Source organism: Vombatus ursinus, unplaced genomic scaffold (assembly GCF_900497805.2).
Source record: "Vombatus ursinus unplaced genomic scaffold, bare-nosed wombat genome assembly UNPS02014893.1, whole genome shotgun sequence".
NCBI lineage: Eukaryota > Metazoa > Chordata > Mammalia > Diprotodontia > Vombatidae > Vombatus > Vombatus ursinus.
This window is the reverse complement of record NW_020954671.1, coordinates 2,990,371-3,008,200: the sequence shown is the minus strand read 5'-3', so window position 1 is coordinate 3,008,200 and position 17,830 is coordinate 2,990,371. Positions and strand designations below refer to the sequence as shown.

The following is a 17,830-nucleotide window of genomic DNA, read 5'->3' as shown; positions in this document are numbered from 1 at the left end:
GAATATTCACTACCTATTTAAACATTACCTTCATAACATGATGGAGGAGAAGGAGAAGAAGGAGGAGAAGGAGAAGATTATCATGGACTAGTAAGGGTTTAATTATGTAAAGGTGCACTGTACCAAATGTCAACTCAGACACTTCTTAAAGGGCAAAAATCAAAGATGGAAGAGGGACAAGAACAATTTTGGCAAATAAAATAAAACAAAACAAAACAAAATAAAATGCACTGAAGCATCACAACAAAGATGTTTTCAGGGTCAGTGTTATGAATGTCCTACATGTGAAACTGATCCATAGAGATCTTTTCAACACTTAGGAACTAAACAACATAGGATGGGTGATAAAACCACCTTGTAATCAATCCTTCCTTGTGAAGAAAGTTAGACCAGGTTTATTTTACATTAACAAAAATAAAGCCTGTCTTTTTCTATGCATTAAAAAAAACCCCAAAACTTCATGACACATCCTTACAAGGATATCTGTGTGTTAAATCAGCCACTGATATTTCAAAGTCAAAATATTATATATACTTGTCTTAGTTTATTTCTAATCTACCATCTTCCAGGAGCTTTTCTAATATTAGAGAGTATAAGAGATTCCCATAAAGGTTATGCCAACTACAATATACTAGTTGGGTTTTTTGGTTGTTTTGTTTTCAGTGGGTAGGGAGGGTCTAACCCTATGATTTCATTGGCATAGGGAACTCTCTCCATGGAAACATCCTTCACTGATAAAGATCAACAACTGTAATTTATAATCCCAGTGGATTGCTTCAGGAGTAGTAAGGAAGTTAAGTGACTTATCCACGGCCACATAGCTCATATGAATCAGAGGCAGGATATAAATCCAAGTCTTCCTGCTCCCAAGGCCAGCCTGTTATCCACTAAGCCACATTGCCTCTTAATATTCTGAATTAATCCTAAAAAAAGTGTATGAGAGCTAAATAATCATTGTAATGCCATTTTGAGAACCCAGCAGCACTAAGGGTGTAACAGTAGAAGTTAACTGAGACAAAGGTGATGAGTTAGTACAATCAAATACTTTATTTAACTGCACAGGTATAAAACATCAACATAGGGACCACTGAGTCACCCAATGCAGAAGCTGTGATGGTCCAGTGACTGTCACAGGATGAATTCTTCATTTTCTTCAATGAGCATCTGCCAGGTACTATTACACAACTTGATGCTGATATTTCTCTAAGACTTGTTTCCTCACTATGATAAGACATTAGCCTGCCATAGGTATTTCTATGCAGAGTGGTCATCCTACAGTCATTCTAAAACTAACTATGTTGTCTGCATACTTGATTTATTAGTAAGAAGGAAAATACTGTTTTGCATTTAAGACAGGGAAATCTGGACTCACAAAACAAAGACTTTCCCCTTATTTTTGTAAATTAAAAGTTTTTAAAAACTCAGAATTTTCACAGAAGTATTTACCTGAATGCATATGTTATGCATATTTTTAGAATTCTACACATAATTTCAGGCTCTTTCTTCTTCTTACCACCAAGTGAACATTTCTAGTCCTAATATTATGCTTTTGCCTCTTTCCATTTCTATCTCTTATCATCTTTAATGTTAGGGCTTCTCTCTAAATCTTGGTCACAGCTCAATTTAAGTGGAATTCTGGTTCTTTGCTGCTACATTCTTTTCTCTGCAAATTTTACCATAAATGTTGCCCTTTCACATTCATAGCTCTCTTTCCTTTCTCCACATTCATGGGTTTTTTCAGAAAACTGGCAGCCACTAATTGCAGTAATAATTTGGACATAGACATCAAGCTTTCCCAAATATTGCTTGAATACAGATTCCCACAAAGTTATCTTCACAGAACACAATAACCATAAAACCAGTAACCTAGTGGAGATGGCAAATTAAGAAGTACTACTATGTCTTACATTATTTTATCTACAAGCCTAGTAAAAGTTTCTTCTAGCACTTGAAAATCATTCATCTATTTTGTGATCTTCACTTATAGCAGCAATGATCATATAGTTTAGTCATATGGTCAGAAGCTTTGTTCTAACTAGTTGCAAAACACTATGATTGTTTTAAAGTCATTTTCAAATGCTAAGTGAATGACATGGGAAAAAAAAGGCTTCTCTTCAGCCAAGATTAGGAAGGAAATTAAAAAAGTAAACTTTATTGGTGAGGCTTGGGGTATAAATTTGTCTTTTACTTTTACTTTCCAAAAAAGGGTCGCTAGTGCATGCCACTTAATCTAATAAAGTAACTTGGCAAAGAAAAATGTCTGAGACAAAGCTAACACACACAAACACCTACTAGTACTGTGCACCCATGTGTTTGTTAGCTTCCCCACATTGTACCTTTTTTTAAATGGAATTTTTGCTGGCGCTGTTTCCTCTTGTCCACTTCCTCCATTTTTCTCCAGCTCCCTTCCCTGCTGTCAACTGCAGGACCTTTCTTTTGACTGGGTGGCGCAGCCTTCTTTGAGGCCACTGTCTAGGGCACAAGTGCTATTAAAATGGTGCGACCAGTTTATTCTCCAGTTCCGTAAGGCAATACACATCATCTTCACAATGTGTCTCGCCTTCACTAGACAAGAGGAATGAAGTCCCAATAAGAATACGTTCCCTCAAACCTGAGTCACTAACACAGGAACAAAGTGCTACGATAATAAGAGGCAGACATTTTTAAGGAGTAAACATTACTTATTGTACCTCTCTCGTCTTTTCTCTTCCTCTTCATCTGAGTCTCTGTCCGATTCCTCCTGCTTTCTAATTTTCTTCTCTTTTGGCTTTGGTGTGTTTTTTCTTCCCACTAGTGCCTCATTTTCCTTTTTCTCTACAATTTCAGATTCTTCTTCTATATCTTTATTTTCTTTATTATTATCTCTTAATTTGTCTTCTGCTTTTTCTTCTTCATTTTCTTTTTTAGCAGGGGTTAGGTCTCGAGCAGTTCTCCTCCGACCCTAACAAAGAGAAAAACATCTTGTAAAATAGCTATACCTGGAAAGGAGAGAAATAAAGAGAAACCACAATGCTGGCAGATCTTCACAAAAGCTACTAGTCCTATTTCTGACTTACGGCACCAAAATCTGATCTTGATATTAACTTTATTTATCTCATATAAAAATAATTATGCATACTCCTGGGTGGAAGAAGAGATTTGCAACTGACTAAAATAGTTAATTGTGGCAAAGGTGTTGAGTGTGTTGGTTAGAAATTACACGAGAAATAAAAAGCATTTTTCCCTACTTTATCCACTACACTATAAAGCGAATCAAAAGAATAGATTTCCTTAAATGGATAACAAGAAAACTTACTGGGCCTTATTTCCAGGAGCTCCTCCTTACTTGCCCTAATCTTCCCAACTGAATCTGAAAACGTGACCTATTCCACTGGAGAGACTGGAGATTTAGGACTAAGAGGGGCAAAGTTACCCAGGGGTGGGGAACCTGTGGCCTTGAGGCCATATGTGGCCCTCTAAGTCCTCAAGGGCAGCCCTTTGACTGAATCCAAACTTCATAGAGCAATTGTGTTTTCCGTGAAGTTTGGATTCAGTCAAAGGGCCGCCCTTGAGGACCTGGGGGGGACACGTGTGGCCTTCAAGGCCGCAGGTTCTCCACCTTTGAATGCTAGTCCAACCCCCTCAAATTAAAGATAAAAGCGAACTGAGCCTCAGAGGCTAAGTGACCTTTGACTCTTAATCCATAGTGCCTTCCAGTCAGTTAGTCAGTAAACATTTGTTAAGTGCCAACTACGTGCCAGGCACTATGCTTAGCATAAGGATATAAAGAAAGGCAAAAGATAGGCCCTAAACTCAAGGAGCTCAGAGTCTAATGGGAGACACAATATGCAAATAACAATGAACAAACAAAATAAATGAAGGTTAGATTAGAAATAATCAACAGAGGGAAGGTACTAAAAATAAGAGGGTTTGGGAAAGGCTTCCTTTAAAATGTGGGATTGAGCTAGGGCTAAAAAGAAGCCAGGAGGTGAAGATGAAAAAATAGAGGTCGACCAGCGACAATGCCTAGAGCCAAGAGATGGAAAGTCTTGTCCGAAGAACAGCCAGGAGGCCAGTATCACTGGATTGAAGAATTGGAGGTGGCTGGGGGTGGGGGCATGGGAGCCAGGGAGGCATATAAGGTCTAAGAATACAGAAAGGATGGGGTAGGAGCCAGGTTATGACAGGCTTTGAACATCAGAGGATTTTATATTTGATCCTCAAGATGACAGAAAGCAGGAATTTACTGAATAGAGGGGTGACATGGCCAAATTTGGACCTTAGGATGATCACTTCCGAAAGCTAAATGGAGGAATGGACTAGGGGAGAAACTTGAAGGGAGACCAACTAGAAGGCTATTTGAGTAGTCCAGGCATGAGGTAATAAAAGCCTACAGCAGAGTGGTGGTAGAGTCAGGGAAGAGAAAGGGATTTTCAAGGGATTTGTAAGGAATTTTGCTAAGGACAAATCTATAGGCCTTGGCAACAAATTGGACATGGCAGTGAGAAAAAGGAGTCAAGGGAGACTCCTAGGTTGCAAACCTGGGTGACTAAGAGGATTATGGTACCCTTGGTATGGTACCTTTGATAATAATGGGAAAAGTTGGAAGAGGAGAGGGTCTAGAAGGAAAGATAATAAATAAATTCAATTTTAGAAATACTGAGTTTGAGATATCTAACTGGCAGCTGGAGATGCAAGACTGGAGATCCACATTACAATCAACTCTAAACTTTTCCTAATTCAGTGGAAGTCATCAGCACCCAAACCCTAATTTGTCCACTGGAACAGTACTGTATATAATTTTATGAAAATGAAGGAAAAGCTACCTTGTATTTTCAAATATTATACTGAATTCTCTATGGCAAATAAATTGATTTAACAAATACTCTTCCCAGTTTCTGGCTGTTAGAAATGCCAAATTCAAGTAGATGAGTATATTTATTATTTTATTCATTCATAAAACAGTAATTTCATTTCAGTTCTGTATGCCTACTCTCTCTTTTTAATTCTCCCTAAATTCAAACTATCATGAACAGAAAATTCATCTCTTAAAGTGTCAAAAAACTTATTTAACCACTATACAAAAATACTATTGAAGAGAGAGAGAAGTTTAGAGCCTGCTCGCCTACCTTCACACCCCCCCATTTCTACACACACACACACACACACACACACACACACACACACACACACCCCTTTCATTCTGATTATGGGTTCAAAACATTTACTTTTATGTGCTAATTTGCTAGAGGAGCTAGTCATTAATTTTATTTATTCTCCAAATTCTATAGAGTGGGAATGATTTTGAATATACTTATTTGGCATAAAAAACAAATATAAGAAAGGATTTTGGGGTATCTATAGAGTTTATTATAGGACTTAACCTACAGCACCTGACAAATGATTAGAAATACCTTTTTTCACATCCTTTACCATTTTTTCCTTTTTAAAATTTCCTCCTCAATGTCTTCTCTTTCATTTTTATGACTTTAAAATCTCTCCAAATCTTCTACTTCCTATGTTATTTATTTCAAAATCATGAAAGCAAGTGCCTTTCAATATTTATCTCTCTTTTTCCCTCCTAGTCAAATTATTTCACTTCAATGTTGTATCCAAGTAATTTATGATTTAAGAAAACTTCGATGATACAACACCATTCATCACTTGCAAAAAATGACTATCTTAGAACCTTCCATTCTAATGGGAAGTCTCTGGGATATTATTATTATTAAATACTCACATAATATACATTCATAGAATTTCAAGTCTATACTGTTGATATTTTTTAATTCCTAGTACAAATACACTAAAAAAAGCACCAGAGGACATAAGTTTTCTTTACATTTCATAATCTTTCATAAAAACACCACACACATTCTTAATAATACTTAAACCAAATAAAAATTAACATTATTCACTTACTCTTGGAGACTTTAATTCTACTTCTTCTTTTTCACTTTCACTATTTGAATCAATGTTTTCTTCGACTTCACTTTTTACTTCTACTAAAGGCATGTCTTGCTCCACTTTCACAGTTTCTTCCATTGATTCCTCTAATTTTTTTACTTCTTCTATTACTTTTGGTTCATTATGGTGAATGGTCCTAAACTGAATATTTGCAGAACGGCAATACTCCTCAAAACCATAGAGATATCTAAAACAAAATTTCAAAGAGTATAAAAATTGCTATGCTTAAAATTCTGAAGAAATAAGAAAAGTTTGGGCAGCACAACTTTAAAAAAAAAAAAAACAAAAACCTCAGACTCATGGTTCTTAACCTGGGGGTCAGTGAATCTGGTTGTTGTTTTTTCCCCCTTTAATATCTGTAATTTGATTATTATATTTCAACATAATTGGTTTCCTTCACTTTATGCTCTTAAAAACATTTTTGGGAAGGGTTCACCAGATTGCCAAAAGGGTCCATGACAAAAAAGATGAAGAACTCCTATGTTATAGAAAAAAAATTAGCAATTGGAAATGCTAAGTATAAAAAAATTCTTTCCTAAAAAAGTCCAATTCCAGGGCAGCTAGGTGGCGCAGAGGATAGAGCACCGGCCCTGAAGTCAGGAGGACCTGAGTTCAAATCTGGCCTCAGACCAACCACTTGACATGTACTAGTTGTGTGACCTTGGGCAAGTCACTTAACCCCAACTGCCTCACTAAAAAGAAAAAAAAGAAGTCCAATTCCCAGTTGTTCACAGGATGAACAGGATATGGTGCTAGAAGGAACCAATGTTTCCCAATGTTTTACAGAATATGTGTACCTACTTTTAAAAAATAAAACAAATTCAAGATCTTAGAATAATCACTGTATTATTAGTATTAACCTAGAAAACACATAATGACAGAAAGCTGTTATCAATTCAGTTAACACTTATAAATGAATTTATTTTACTAGCAAGAGGCTCTAAATACATTTTAAAAATGCTCGATAATCAAATGGATCAGTGACCTCCCTCCTACAATGCAGACCATAACCCATCCATCCCTTCCCATCCTACATGACTCTTATCCATGTCCTCCCCAAAGTTCATCACAGGAGTGCACCCAAGGTATGGAGGTCCTTCCTCCGTTTCTCCTCATATCACTGAAGTACTAATAGATCACTCTGGTCATCCCCATTGTTCCTTGCTTTTGTCTTGCTTTGACCAGCCCATCTTCTCTTTCTGGCATACAATTCCTGGATGACAGCTTTTACTCCTGTCCTTCTTCAAAGTTCCTTGTTGGTTATGTCAAAGCTTGCTTACACCTACCATGCGCCTTTCCATTGCCCTCTGGGTGTTGATCACATTTAGTTCTTAAGAGGCAGTGGTGTTCCACGTCTCGCTGCCATCCAGCCAACACCAGTAAAATGTTTGTATTGAAAAGATCGGCCTTTGCTGTTATGAGAAGCTTGGGGTGAGTAAAAGTTCCCTGAAATTTCCAAAAAGCAATTCTGCATGCTCTTTTCCTTTTTTCACCTCTGGGCCCAACTTTTTGTCCATCTGTATCGTCTGCCTCAAATATATATATAATATTGGATAAGCTCTATAAGTTACAAGTCTTATAATTTATTCAGTCTATTGAAGAATATGTATTTATTTTAAGCAATAAATAATCAAAATGACAACGCTTAGGACACAAATGGATTCAGGGGCCTTGCAACAATGTTACAGGCCCCATAGGCTAGGAACCACTAATGCAATCTAATCATCTTATTTTAGAGATGAAGAAACCAAAACCCAGAGATGAGGAGAGACCTGGCCAAAGTTGTAAAGATAGTAAAGTAGCAGAGATGGGAGTCATACTCAGATTCACTGACTGAAAATCCATGGCTCTTTCCACGAGATCATAGTTATTTCCTTCTCATTGAAAGAGGTGAGGCTACATATCATACCTTATAACTTCAGATTAAAAATACTGGCTAGACCCTTAGAACTTTAAAAGAAAGGAAATAAAACAACATAGGTCAAACTGAGGAAAAAAGAATAACATTCTGTAAGCTTCAATTTTAATTATCCAAAAAAAGTCATCTAGGAATATCCTAACTTTCGATTTTTCTATAAGCAAAGCTTTCCTGTGATATATAAAACAAATGTAATAGTTCTTCATAGAAATAATTCCTTTAAGTATTTATTCTGGATGCATAACGGTATTACTTACTTTCTATAGGCAGTTTTTACATTGTACGAAGCTGCAGAATTCAAAATAGGAATGCCAAGGTCCATATAAATTTGCTTCCATACAGCACCACTATCAATCTGTAAAAAGTAAATTTCATTTGTTCACAACTGGGCAAGGAAATAATCCCCCATCACTCTTTACGTAAACCAAGAAAACGAACACTGATAGTTTCCCTTTTCAACCACATGAACACACATTCAGAATAAGTACTGTCACACTTACATTGTCACAGCCACCTTGATGATAAACCAGTCGGAAGAGTTTGAAGAGATTTAGATCTTTATAGCCCAAAACAGGTGGTTTATTGATGGGAGTACCTTTTTAGTGTAAAAAAAATTTTTTTGAATAAAATTTTTGTTAAAATATAGAAGGTTTATTTCAAGAAAAAACATCAATATTTGACTCCCCCCAAACTCTATTAGTTATAGTCTCTCACTTGAAACAATCAGTCAGCATCTTTGCTCTAATACCCAGCAAATACTGGAAAGGATCTTCAACTGGTATGAACAATCTAGAATTCAATTTGAGTCAATTCAGCAAACATTTATTAAGCGCTTCCTATGACAGGCACTGGGAATACAAAGACAAAAAAGAAATCCCTGCTCATGAGGAGCTTACATTCTCCAGGGGGAAACAACATGTAAACAGACAAGTAAACACAAGATAACTTAAGAAGGAATACAATACTATCAACTAAGTAGGGGAATCAGGGAAAGCTTTTAGTAGATAGTACATCTGCTCAACCTTAACAAAAATTAAGGCTCTTAAGAGACAGGTGAGTAGAGATTACATTCTAGTCACTCTAGAACATTATGAAGCAGCCTTGAAAAGACAGAGAAGAGGGAGATAGGGCGCTAAGTTCTAAAAACAGTACGTGGGACAATTTGGCTGCAATGAAAAATATTCTTATTATGTCCCAGAGTACTTTGGAGGTTAGTGGGAAGGCTGTGTTTCTTACTATGTATCTATTTCTGGTTAAATTCAATTTAAAATAAAAAAACCAAAAAGTACATTTCTAAGTATTCAAGTTTTATTAGCACAAATGATGATCCTTGACCTAGTACAATAGGCCTGGTAATTGTAGTCACTACTATTTCTGGTCTAAGACTATGATGCTGGAGAACTGCAGAAAGGGGGTTCTGGTCATTAACCCAGTTTTTGTTTTTTACAACTGCTAGGAACAATTCAACACACTTGGCAAAACTACTGAAAGTACAACGATGGAAGGCTACTTTTGAATATGAGAAACCATTATATGACCAGATGAACATCTCTCAAGGTACTTTTAGTGCAAGTCACAAAGAACGTATACTTTTACTTTAAGGTCCAGGGTGGGTATGAAAAAATTTATATAAAGGATGACATATTAGAAAGCTGACTAGCCAATCTGCTTTGGAAACTAGGGAGTCTTATGAATTACAACTGAGTGGATCATCTCTTGCTTAAAGAAAAAAATACTTTAATATTAAAGACTGCTTATTTTTGAAAAGTTTGAAATAACAGTTGACACAATTTTAAAAACGTATTTTCATTAAAATTTCACTTTACGTGTATTTAAGTGCCTTTTCTGTGCCAGGCTTTGTACTAAGTGTAGGGGATACAAACATGAATATGTTTCTGCTCTCAAAGAGCTTATAATCTTAGAAAGGAAGACAGAATATTGCTTTTAGCACTTAGTTGTCACTGTTTGCTTTAATTTGGGGGGGATGGGAGAAGAGAAATAAATTTATAATTTCTTTGGTATAGGGAACTGCTGGTGTGGAAACTTTCTCCACAAACGTGGATTTGCCACTTCTATTACCTCAGAGAGTTACTTAAGGTACTGAGAGGTTAAAGTGATTTGCCCAAGGTCACAGAGCTAGTTTTTATCAGAAACAGGCCTTGAGTCCAGGTGTCCCTGAGTCTGACTGGCTATTTACTACATTTTATTGTTTTGTATTTAATATCTTAATAACTAGTGACAACAGAAAGATTTTGTCCTTTATAATAACTGGGCATCACTGGGAAATTAGTTATTACAGTGATCCATAATCACAACATTTGAACTCTAAGTACAACCCTTAAAGCTATTAAATTATAGAAACAAGTCACGTCAGTCAATCGTCTTCGTGTCACTTTAAAGATCACAGTGGTGAATTACCTCTGTCTTCCATAAACTTGTAAAGCTGTTGGAGGAAGCTGTCCCTCTCTTCAGGATCAAGCTCTTCTTCGGGCTGCAAAGACAAACTGAGTCAACTGCTAAAAAAGGGGCACAGTATTCTCTTATGAAACTTTATTCTTTTAAGGCTGGGAACAGGAAGAAAATCATTAAGACGAAAAAGACATGACAACTGCAAACATTAAACATGACATTAAACCTAACGTGTAAAATTTGCACATATGCAAATATATTTAGGTCAACATGACTAACAATAACTATGAAAGCCAAAAGAAAAACTGGAAGAACACATAAGGAATCGGCTATCAAAACAAACAAAAAAAAAAGTGGCCTAGAAAACAATTCTGAAATTACATTTTTTTGACCTATTAGACTCCCGGAAAAATGACTGAATAAAGAAAACCTGGACAAAACAATTCAAGAAATCATCAAAGAAAACTGCCCAGATTTATTAGAACCAAAGGGTAAAATGAAAACAGAATGAAAGTACGTTGTCTTCAAGAGTCACAGAGAGAAAGTAAAGAAAGACAACTGGAGATTCTGAATATGTTTTATTGGTTTTTGAAAGAAAAGAGAATTGTTTTTAAAAAAAAAAAGAATAATACTAGGGAAGAAATGAGGAAGAGAGAAAAGCTTACCATCTTTCATAATTGGGGTATACCAGAAGAATATACAAACATAGGGGTAGTGATAAGGGGGGAATGTTATCTCATGAGTCTCACTTTGATCAGAATCAAAATTACACAAACACACACATTTCTCATCCAGCTATACTCTTTTTTGACTTTTCCATCACACTAACAGGAAGCTCACATTGGCTCTGAGACTCACCCCTCATCAGTACCCTCTGAGCCTAGGACCTCTCTTATTGGAAGGTGGAGAAGACACTGTCTTGCTCCTCTCAAAACCTACATTTAAGAAGGGATCCCAGCCAAACCATCTCTTCATTTCCCACCTGGTTGCATTCCTTTGGAGTTCTCCATCATGCCCCTCCCCCTCAGGGTGTCTTCTCTTCCCCTTCACCCCACCCCTTCCCATTTTTTCAGCTTCCTTTTGGGTTCTGTCTTCCTTACAAGATTATGAGCTCTTTGAGAGCAGAAACGTACTCATGTTTGTATCACCTACACTTGGTACAAAGCCTGGCACGGAAAAGGCACTTAATAAATGTTTAATGACAAACACTAACCCATCTACCCTACCATATATACTTTGGGAAAAATTTTATTGACCTAGTAGAAAATATCCCTAAGACTCTGTCCTAGGCCTAACTATAAATCCAAACTCTTCCCTATTCTAAGGAGTTCTTGCTCTGATTCTAATTTTCCTTTGTTGGTAATCTAAAAATCCATATCCTCTACTACCTCCCAAAGTCTTTCCAAGCTCATGTTCATTGTTTCCATGGCACCATCTATCCATCTCATCTTCTGCTGTCCTTTTCTCCTTTTACCTTTAATCTTTTCCCAACATCAGGGTCTTTTCCAATAAGTTCTGCCTTTTCACTATGTGACCAAAGTATTTAAGCTTCATCTTCAGTATATGACCTTCCAGTGAATAATCTGAATTAGTTTCTTTAAGTATTGACTGATTTGATCTCCTTGCTGTCCAAGGACTCTCAAAAGTCTTCTCCAGTACATCGATTTTTGTGGTGCTTGGCTTTCCTTATAGTCCAACTCTCAAAGCCATGTACTGGTACTGTAAAAACCATAGCTTTGACTATATGGACCTTTGTTGTCAAAGTGATGTCTCTGTTTTTTAGCATGCTGTCCAGATTTGCCATAGCTTTCCTTCCAAGGAGCAAGAGTCTTTTCATTTCATGGTTGCAGTCACTGTTTGCAGTGATCTTTGAGCCCAAGAATATAAAATCTGACACTACATCCATTTCTTCTCCTGCCTCTATTTGCCAGGAAGTGATGGACCAGTTCCTAAGAGGTTAGTTTTTTGTTTTTTTTTTTTTGATGTTAAGCTTCAAGCCAGCTTTTACATCCTCCTCTTCCACCCTCATCAAGAGGCTTCTTAATTCCTCTTTACGTTCTGCCATCAGAGTGGTTATTGTCTGCATATCTGAGATTGTTGGTATTTCTCCCTGCAACCTTAATTCCAGCTTTTGATTCATCCAGCCTGTTATTTCGCATGATATGCTCTGCATTTAAGTTAAATAAATAAGGTGACAATATAAAGCCTTGTTGAACTCCTTTTCCGATCTTAAACCAATCAGTTGTTCCATGTTTGGTTCTAACTGTTGTTGCTTCTTGGCCTGCATACAAGTTCCTCAAGAGACAAGTAAGATGATCTGGTAAGGGTCTATTATATCCAAGGTATTGTGCTTGGTGCTAGGCATACAAAGACAGGAATGGAAAACCTTACCAAAGGGGCTTATAGTCTACTGGTGGGGAAAAAACATAAGAATCTGAGGAGGAAGAGAACACCTCAAATTAGGGAATTCAAAAAATTTTCAGGTAGGAGGTGGTACCTAGGTAGGGCTTTGAAAGAAGCTAAGGATCCAATTCAATTCACCAATCACTTATTAATCACCTACTATGAGCCAAGCACAGTGCTAGAGATAAAAAAACCTGAAACAGTTCTTCCTGTAACACTTAAGCTGTATGTGTGTTATATGTGAAGAGGGGCAGGTACAGGCAATACACAGGGGAAGAGAAACAAATTATGCACTGATAAGTCAATACAAAATATATACAAAGTAACAAATCACTATGGTGGCAAAGAACTGGAAACTGAGGGAGTGCCTATCAATTGGGGAATAGCTGGATAAGTTATGGTATATGAATGTGATAGAATAGTATTGTGCTGTAAGAAATCATGAAGGGGATAATTTTCAAAGAAACTTAGGAAAACTTGCATGAACAGAGAGTAAAGTGAGCAGAACCAGAATTTTATATATATATATATATATATATATATATATATAAAATAACATTACTGCAAAGACAACTTTGAATGACTTTAGGATTCTAATCATTGCAATAATCAACCATGATTGCACAGGACTCAATAGAACATGTTACCCCACATCTCAAGAGAGAAGTGATGGACTCGAGAGCAGACTGAGACATGGTTTTGGATATGGTGAATGGGTGAATTTGTTTTGCTTAACTATATTTTATTTGTTACCAAAAAAGGTAATAAATCACTGAAACTTAATGGGATGAAATCCATAAAACAAATGTCTCTGGAAGATAATATTTTGTTCAAATTCAAAAGGATAGGTAAAATAATAGTGTCAGTCACTTTATTAAAGATATACTCTCACATGAAGAAATCCTGGAACAACAGGGAAGAAACGAGGTGATAAGTATTTGGGTGAAGATTAGTGGAAGAGACAAAGAGAAGAGATTTTGTCATTGTATATTACACACTACATGGATGAAAAAGGAAAACAGATCACAGGTCTGACACATGAGAATGAGATAAAAGTAATGGGGGATTTCAATTATAGGGATATCTCTGGGACCTCTCTGCCAAAAATAGTAGCTAAGAATTCCCTGAGGTGCCTTACTGATAATTCCATCCTTCAAAAGGTAAAGGACTAACAAAAGGAAATTCCATTCTCAATCTGATTCTCACCAATAGAGAGGAATTGGCTGGTGGGGTAGAAAAACATAATCATTCCACTTGATAGCAAAGAGAAAAACTAGGTGTAATACAACATGTGCCCTAGATTTAGGAAAAGCAGATTTTAAATGGCTCAAACAAAGCACAGAAACTCATGAATTAAAATTCTACATGCTAAGTCAGTGTAGAAGGGATAGTAAGAGTTCAAGAATGAAATCCTAATGATAGAGAAAAACAATTTCACTGGACAGGAAAAGGGGGAATTGGCTGAAGAGACTGATAAAGACTCACAGGAAACACACAGAACAACTTAGTTAAGAAAGTACGTACAAAAGATGAAAGCAAAGGCAGGCGTAAGGTCTAGGAAAACACTGTAAAAACATTGTGAGGAATACAAAATCTTAGAATGAGTTGAGACTAATAATAAAAACTAAAAAGATCTTGTAAATTATATTTGAGAAAGAGGAAGAACAATTCTAAGGTACTGCCTCACATGCATCAAATCTTCAAAGGTGATAAAAGAATGAAAGTCAATGTTCCAGGAATTGTGAAAAGACAGGCACAATAATACGTAACATTCAATAAACATTAAGTAAGCATTAAGCACCGAAGGACATGTATTAAACATTGAGGATACTAAGACAAAAATAAAACATATGTAAAGTGCTTTGCAAATCTTAAGTGTTACATAGATGCTGGGTATTGTTATCATCATTATTTTTTTAAAGTCCCTGCCTTTGAGAAGCTTACATTCTATCTGGGAGATTAATGATAAAAATAACTGACCTTACTGCTTTCGACATTTTATCATTTGATTCTCACAACAATTTCATTCATGTAGAAATTAAAAGCATTATGACCATACCACAGTGCCTGGCATAAAACATTTATTAAATACATACTTTATCTATCTTTTTTTATTATCATCCTAAAGATGAAGGAACTGAAGTTCAGAGAGGGTAACTTGCAAATATTCACAAGTAACCTGCCTCTGGGCACACGACTAACAACTGTCATAAGCAGAACACAAAGCCTGACTATCCACCAAGTCCTGGTTTTGTTTTAACACTTCACAGACAACTGATTAGCAGATTTATACACTGTTTAACTTGCTTTACTTAAAACTAATACTCTGGTCAAAAAAAAAAACAGCCCTCAAATTTATTATTTTATAATAACAAATATAACTAAGTATACATGTCTTTCAAGGGTATAGAGAGACTGCGAGTATGCTACACTGCATTAGGTCAATAAAATCATTTCTCTTCTTCTACCCTGCCACCCTCAATGTTCCCCCTTAAGGAAAATAAATAAATAAAAATAACTGTGCCCAGCAGGACAGTATCATTAGGTGTGAGCTATGGTTCATGAAGTCAGCTCCCAAAGACACTGTAGCAGAGGTATCAGCTTCAGCACCTAAAATAAGTCGGGTTTTTTAGCCATTGTCCACATTGTCAGCCACCCTACTGCCTGATTTTTTTTTGGGAGGGGAGGAACACATTCCAAGCACAGGGGACAACTTTTCCAAAGACAAGAAATGGAATGTTAGTTTGGCTGGCATATATACTGTGTGAAGGAAAATAATGTGAAATAAACAGAAAGGTAGACTGGAACTAGATTGTGAAGGGCTTTGAATGACAGACTGAGGGCTTATATTTTAATCTAAGGGCCCTTTTGCTTCTCAAATGCACCCTCCTCATAGTTATCAAAATAATCTTCCTAAAAAGCCTAAGTCTGTGTCTCTCCTCTGCTCAAAAGCTTCAGTAGATCCCTATTCTTCTTCATGCACTGTATGTTCAAGTGGCACTATCCTGCTGCCTCCCACCTCCAGGCCAGAAATAAACTCTCTCCTCACCTCTACCTCTTAGAATCCCTGGCTTCCTAAGAGGCTCAGCTCAAGTATCACCTCCTATAGGAAACCTTCCCTGGTCCCTTCAATCAATCAATCCACAAATATTTATTAATCACCTCCTATGTGCCAGTCACTGTGCTGGGTGCTGGAGACAGAAAAATTAAAGTGAGACAGTCTCTGTCCTGAAGGGACATTATACTACATTTCCATTAGAGTAAATAGCAAAATGTTGTTCATGTTTTCTTCCTCCTTATATAATCACGTACAAATTTATCCATTTACAGGTTGCATATCTGAAGAAGAATGTTAACTCCTGAAGGCCTGGGTCTGTTTTTGTTTTTTATCTTTGTATCCCTAACGCCTAGAAACTGCTTTGTATACCGAAAGTATAACAAATGACCATTAGGCAAAATTGCAATCATGAAAAGTCTTAGGCCAAGAATCACACATTCAGATCTGTGCTTCAGGAAGATTATATTGTCAGGACAGCTAGGTGGTGCAGTGGATAGAGCACTGGCCCTGAAGTCAGGAAGTCCTGTTCAAATCGGGCCTCAGACCAAGACACTTACTAGCTGTGTGACCCTGGGCAAGTCACTTAACCCCAATTGCCAGGAAAAAAAAAAAAAGGAAGATTATATTGTCAACTATATGGAGGATGGACTGGGAAAGAGAAAGACTAGAAGCAGGAAAACTAATTAGGAGGCTATTGAAATAATCCAGGCAAGAGGTGATAAGGGATTTAACTAGGGTGGTAGCAGAACAAATGAAGAGAAAGATAGAGAACCAAGAGATGTTAAGAAGATAGAAGCAAGAAAATTTGGTAATGGTTTGGATGTGTGGGCTGGGTAGGGTGGAATGAGGCTCTCATATCATATAAGGAACAGCTGCAGATGACTCTAAAACTGTGAACCTAGCTAAAGACAGTGGTGGTCTCAACTGAAGTCTGCAGGAGACAATGGTAAAAAAACAAAGAGACAAAGCCCTCCTTAAAGGAAGATAAAGAATACTGTTTTGGGTATATCAAGGTTGAGGTGTTGATGAGATTGAATGTCTAATAAGAAAAGACTGGAGGTCAAGAGGAAGTGATATGGGTTCACTATATAGTTCTGAGAGCTGTCTGCATAGAGATGATAGTTGAATCCTTGGAAGCTGATAAGATCAAGAGAATGGAGTTGTGGACTAATCTGGAGAGAAATTTGGAACTATGTCCAAAAGGCTATAAAACTGTGCATGCCTTTTGACCTAGCAATACCATTACTAGGTCTGTATCCCAAAAAGATTTGAAAATTAAAAAAAAAAGGAAAAAGACCTATATGTACAAAAGTATAACAATTCTTTCTGTGGTAAAGAATTGGAAATTGAGGGGATGCCCATCAAATGGGGAATGGCTGAACAAGCTGTGGTAGATGACTGTGATGGAATACTATTGTGCTATAAAAAATGATGAGTAGGATGCTCTTGGAAAAATCTGGAAAGAGTTCCATGAACTGATGCAAAGTGAAGTAAGCAGAACCAGGAGAACACTGTACACAATAACAGCAATATTCTATGATGATTAACTGTGAATGCTTTAGCTATTCCAGTAATACAAAGATCCAAGACAATTCTGTCAGACTTGTGATGAAAAATGGTATCTACCTCCAGAGAAAAGTACTGATGGAATCTCAATACAGATCAAAGCACACTACTTTTTACTTTATTTTTGGTAGGTTTTTTTTGTCTGTGTTTTCTTTCACAATATGTCTAATAAGGAAATGTTTTATATGACTACACACGTATAACGTATATGAAATTGCCTGTCTTCTCAATGAGGGGGGAGGGGAAAGAGGAAGAGAGGGAGGAAATTTGGAACTCAAAAATTTTTTAAATGAATGTTAAAAATTGTTTTTACATGTAATTGGAAAAAATATTAAAAATGAAAAAAAAAAGTGTAGACTGGTGGCCTGGGGCAAAGCCCTGGGTACAGCCTCATTTGGAAAACTGGCCATAAATGAGGAGCCCACAAAGGAAGGTGAGAAATATTCAGGCAGGTAGATATGAACAAAGAGGAGCATTGTCAAAGATTCCAAGGAAAGAATAAGTACCCATGAGTGCCACAACTGTGGCAA

General features: G+C 36.7%; 1 protein-coding gene across 2 annotated transcripts in view; it reads right to left on the bottom strand.

Moving 5' to 3' along the window:
- Positions 1-17,830, bottom strand: part of ARID4A (AT-rich interaction domain 4A) — an 84,353-nt gene that overhangs the window by 20,366 nt on the left and 46,157 nt on the right. For both annotated transcript variants that reach the window (XM_027842849.1, XM_027842850.1), the window contains exons 12-16: positions 10,283-10,355; positions 8,365-8,459; positions 8,122-8,219; positions 5,902-6,133; positions 2,691-2,941 (exon numbers count right to left, since the gene is read on the bottom strand). In XM_027842849.1, the coding sequence (XP_027698650.1) occupies positions 2,691-2,941; positions 5,902-6,133; positions 8,122-8,219; positions 8,365-8,459; positions 10,283-10,355 (749 nt within the window). The remainder of the gene's footprint in view (positions 1-2,690; positions 2,942-5,901; positions 6,134-8,121; positions 8,220-8,364; positions 8,460-10,282; positions 10,356-17,830) is intronic.